Source organism: Hemibagrus wyckioides, linkage group LG26, assembly GCF_019097595.1.
Source record: "Hemibagrus wyckioides isolate EC202008001 linkage group LG26, SWU_Hwy_1.0, whole genome shotgun sequence".
Taxonomy (NCBI): Eukaryota; Metazoa; Chordata; class Actinopteri; order Siluriformes; family Bagridae; genus Hemibagrus; species Hemibagrus wyckioides.
Genome location: NC_080735.1, coordinates 17,396,262 through 17,401,416, shown reverse-complemented (window position 1 = coordinate 17,401,416; position 5,155 = coordinate 17,396,262). Strand labels below are relative to the sequence as shown.

Below are 5,155 nucleotides of genomic sequence, written 5' to 3'. Positions count from 1 at the left end.
CCCGAAATGGGCGTGGTTTAAACCAGAAGTAGGGTTGTACGTTTCTAAATGAATGCAGCGGGTGTTTGTGACGTCACTTCAACATGGCGGCGCTCGAAACGAACAGTAGTGACCCAATTTTACGGAATTTTTTTTTCGTGATTAGATTTCAAAACACCGACCCGGGTCCCAAAGCTGGGCTTCAGGAGCGCCGTTTCTGACGAATCCCCAAACTACGATTCAGAACTTCAGCATGAAATCATCTGGGATCCGACGTCACCCGCGACTCCCGTCAGGAACGGCAAGTGGGCTTCGATACCTGTGTACTGTACTGTTCCTGGAGGGATACATTTGTGATTATGTGATCGTTTCTGTTTCAGGGCGGGGCCGGAGGAGGACCGCCGCTTTCAAGTCGGTGGACATATCCGACATCGTCAACAGGATCGCGCCGAAGGTGGCTAGCAAATACACAGCGACTCTGTTCAGTGCTTTATGTTGAGCTGTACATCAGGTTTTGTGTCTTATTCTAGAACAAGAGGTCGGAGGAGGCGGAGTCGACTTTGCTGCAGTGGATTGGAGACACGGCTGTTCCGTGTACTCCAGAAATCCGACAGCCCAGGACCAAGCCCAGACCACCAAGGTCTGATCCTAAACCACTGTAATATCCACAGTATGTGGACTAAACGGGTTACAAAAGGAATAGCTGTACAGGTGTTGGTTTAAAAAAAAATGCATTGTGTCACAATATAAGGCTGCAGCTAAATAAAAGTCTTGTTCTTGTGCAGACAAAATCCAGTGGAGGACCTGCTGAAGTTAGCGAAGCAGTTCGATTTCAACATGTTCCAGCAAGAGGAAGCTCATCTTCATCCAGACCCTCAGAGCTCTGCAGAAGCCATGCGGGAAGGTGAAGATCTGTTTTTCGATGAGGACGACCCACTGGCTTCACCACAGAGGCGCTCTGAAGCTGAGAGACCACCCCTGGGTTTGGAGGACACCAAAACGAACCAGGACGAAGATCCTCCGGACGATCAGGGTCTCATACAGGATATGGACGATGATCTGGATTTGCTCTTCGATGGTTCCACACAGCAGATCAGCGGCGGCCTGAGCCAGGGTTTCAGCGCTCGTTCTCAGGATGCGGTTACGTTCACGCCACAGGTTGGAGCGAAAATAGACTCAGTAAAGAGTGTCACTCGAGTGGGTGGAGCTTCACAATCGAGCACAGTTAGTGTGCGTGTGGCCGCACCGACGCTCAGACTTGGCGCGATCAAGCAGGTAGGAGCGGCTGATGAGTTTGATGACGATTGGAACAATGACGATTTGCTGGACGACTCGCTGGTGATGGAGATGACCCAAAACCCCGAGCTGTTCTCCGCACCTCAGTGCAGCTCTACGCAGAAACAGATGAACGAAAGCAAGGTTTTCCGCCGGAATGATGAGGTAGAATCAAAGTCTGGAAAATCGCAAAGGTTCAGCCAGAGACTTGGCAAGGCTACAGGAAATGAGAATGTTCGGAAAAGTGGATCTAATTCAAAAACACAGGTTTTTCCTTCCAATAAAGTTCCTTCAATGGTTCCTGGTTCCCATAGTGTCTCTCAACCCAAGAAACCAATGGAAAACCAACAACGATTAGCAACCACTAGTGCTAACTCCACATGGAGTTCCTCATTAGTTACCAGATTGTACACATCTAGATCTGTTCCTTCAACCGCTTCAGAGACCGCTCCCACTTTCAGGATCAATAAAATCACTAAGGAGAAGGAAAACCCCCCAACCGTGGACGACAATGTCCTCTGTGACATCGCAGCTGAGGACCTGGACTCCATCTTTGCGTCAGATGACATCTGGGACGACGGTGCGGACGATGACGACCTGTTCTGCGAGGTATGCGAGAAGGTGGAAGAATCCATGGCTGAACCGGAACCTCCTCCGAAACCATCTGTATCAAAGCCGACACCACAGAGCAGTCATGTCCAGGGTACTCAAAACACCACAAGTAAACGTGAGAGCAGGTTTACACAGCCGTCTCCGTCTAACCCTCGGGTTTATAACCACGGCGCTCCTGGGAACCGAGCACCGTCCAGTACTGAAGCTCTTCCTGGAGCACATCATAACACTTCAGCACCGAATAACAGCACGGTGACATCATCTGAGAGAACATACAGGTTCAGCCGTGTTAAAAGCATTACAGGAACAGGAAATGACACCTATAACGCAGCTAGGCAGGTTAGTGAGAGCACCATGGCAACCGTCCGCCAATCGTATCAAAGAATACAAGATGACCACAAGTTCAAAAAGCCTTATAGCACCTTTAATGCGGCTCCAGCTGTTTCCAAAGGTAAGAGAATTCCAACACGTATTTCTAATGCAACTCTATTTCTAATGAATCCCTGATGATCTAAAAAATTAAAATGTAAGTGACGTGGAAAATATTACTGTGGGTAAATAAGTAGCAATAAAACAGGAATTATCAAATAATGAGGATATTATTTTCCTTCGTTAAAATTGGTGTCTATGGCTGCTAATGCTAGTGTTCGCTCTTAACGTTAACCTGCATTTATGTAATAAATATTTGAAATAATTAAGCATAAATTGATAAAAAAAATTTATTGGAGTCACACAAAGGTTTCCGTCCCTACAGATGTGAGTAAAGCGGTGGTGACGAGATGCAGTGACGCCGAGATCGAGAGGAAGAAGCAGCAGGCCATGGAGAGGCGGAGACTCCGAATGCTGGCCAATCAGAATCTTCAAGCTCCTGTATGACATCATGTAACCACGAAAACGCACAAAACTGACCTGGTTATGGTGACAGGTCCAAACCGTGCAACACTCTGAGCACTAATTTGCCCTGTGAGGGGGATGAAAGTGCGGAGCGGACCTTCTCACGGTCAGGCGGTCTGAACAGAATCTCTAACAGCTGAGTCTCAGCAGGGGCTCGTCAGCTGAAGGCGTTCTGCTCCGGACCTCAGAAATCCACACTGTAGCTACAGGAAATCAGGTCACGTTTAGTCATTTTGCAGAACATCTGTCACTCTGGCACTTTTGAATGGTTGCAGTGTTCGTCTGTAGCGATCGGCTTTGGGGTTTATTCCTGAAGAAACTGGTCCTGAGGACTTCCTATTTGTTTGTGTCTTGTAAAAATGTCTTATTTTTGTTACTTCGTCACTCGTAGTGAAGTGGATAATATTTTAATTCTGTTTTATTTCCATTCTATTAAAATTATCAGGAAAAAAAACAATTTCCCAAGTACAGCAATTATTAACTTCCTAAACTATGGTATGTAGAAGGAGATCACTTTTACTTCCACAGAGGCCACACCTCCCTTACTGAGACTGACAGAGGCCATGCCTCCTTCACTGAGACTGACTGACAAAAGCCACGCCTAGGGCCTGCTTCACTGAGACTGACATGCACAGGCCACACCTCTTTCACTGAGATTGACACTCAGAGGCCACGCCTCTTTCAGGAATACTGACACACAGAGGCCACTCCTCTTTTACTGAGATTTACAATCAGAGGTCACACCTCCTTCACTGAGACTCAGAGATGCCTCCTTGTCTGAGACTGGCTGACAGAGGCCCTGCCTCCTTCACTGAAACTGACATACAGAGACCACGCTTCATTCACTTAGGCTGACACACAAAGGCCACACCTCCTTCACGGAGACTGACATGCAGAAGCCACGCCTCCTTCACTGAGACTCAGAGATGCCTCCTTCTCTGAGACTGAGTGACAGAGGCCACACCTCCTTCACTGAGACTGACACACCGAGGCCATGCCTCTTTCACTGAGATTGACACTCAGAGGCCACACCTCTTTCAGTAATACTGACACACAGAAGCACTCTTCTTTCACTGAGATTGACACTCAGAGGCCACACCTCCTTCTCTAAGACTGACACACTGAGGCCATGCCTCTTTCACTGAGATTGACACTCAGAGGCCACACCTCTTTCAGTAATACTGACACACAGAGGTCATGCCTCCTTCACTGAGACTAACTCACAGAGGCCACGCCTCCTTCACGGAGACTGACATGCAGAAGCCACGCCTCCTTCACTGAGACTCAGAGATGCCTCCTTCTTTGAGACTGGTTGACAGAGGCCCCGCCTCCTTCACTGAGACTGACACACAGAGGCCACACCTCCTTCACTAAGACTGACACACTGAGGCCATGCCTCTTTCACTGAGATTGACACTCAGAGGCCACACCTCTTTCAGTAATACTGACACACAGAGGTCATGCCTCCTTCACTGAGACTAACTCACAGAGGCCGCGCCTCCTTCACCAAGACTCGCAGAGGCCACTCCTCCTTCACTAAGACCGACACAGAGGCCATGCCTCTTTCATTGAGACTGACACACAGAGGCCACGCCCCCTTCACTGAGACTGATTCATGGAGGTCATGCCTCCTTTGTTGCAACTGACAGACACAAAGGCCACACCTCCTTTACTTCAGTTTGGCTTAGTAATAAAAGTGCAATGTGTAGTGTTCTGAGGTCTAATGTGCACAAATTGCACGTTTCAGACGTTTTCAGGTGCAGTAACTCGGGTTGGAGTGACGTGAGCAGAGGTAGATTCAGGTGAGATACAGCGCCTCTCTCTTTCTCTCCCACTACTGAGCTCACTGACACCTGTGTGACTGCAGCACACCTGAAAGATGACTCCTGTTGTTATCAGGCTGCAGGGAGGTAACTGTAGACAGCACTGTTTAAAACACACACATCCCTGTGGCCATGTCGTCATTTCATCTGTCTGAATGGCAGTGCTGGTAACACTGCGCCTCTACAGCTGTGTGTGTGGATATACTACATAAGTGTTCACTTTAATATGCTGAATGTAGGAATAATAAATAGGTGTGGCTTAAGTGGCCATAATGCTTTTTATAATGTTAGATAAAAGGTTCTGTATCCTTATTCCTGAAGGTGTGTCTAATTATACACTTGATAATACAGCAGTACGTCCACAGGACCACTTAAGTGTGAGGTTTAAAGATGGAAAGATCCCAGTGATGATCATCGACATGACCGCCTCACCTCATGATAACTATGGTAGCATATTATCCATTTATATACACTATTGCGTTTTGGGAAAAAGTTTTGTTAAGAACTCTTAATGCTTCAGCTTCATACCAAGACATTTTGGACAATTTCATGCTCTTTGTGGGAACAGTTTG

General features: G+C 47.5%; 1 protein-coding gene across 1 annotated transcript in view; it reads left to right on the top strand.

Annotated features, from left to right (window-relative positions):
* The window catches only part of etaa1a (ETAA1 activator of ATR kinase a), a 5,304-nt gene extending 540 nt beyond the window's left edge, over positions 1 to 4,764 (top strand). Inside the window, exons 2-6 of the mRNA XM_058381243.1 lie at positions 146 to 280; positions 360 to 433; positions 510 to 619; positions 765 to 2,317; positions 2,621 to 4,764. Of these exons, the coding sequence (XP_058237226.1) occupies positions 146 to 280; positions 360 to 433; positions 510 to 619; positions 765 to 2,317; positions 2,621 to 2,742 (1,994 nt within the window). The 3' untranslated portion in view covers positions 2,743 to 4,764. The remainder of the gene's footprint in view (positions 1 to 145; positions 281 to 359; positions 434 to 509; positions 620 to 764; positions 2,318 to 2,620) is intronic.
* The last annotated feature ends 391 nt before the right edge of the window (positions 4,765 to 5,155 follow it).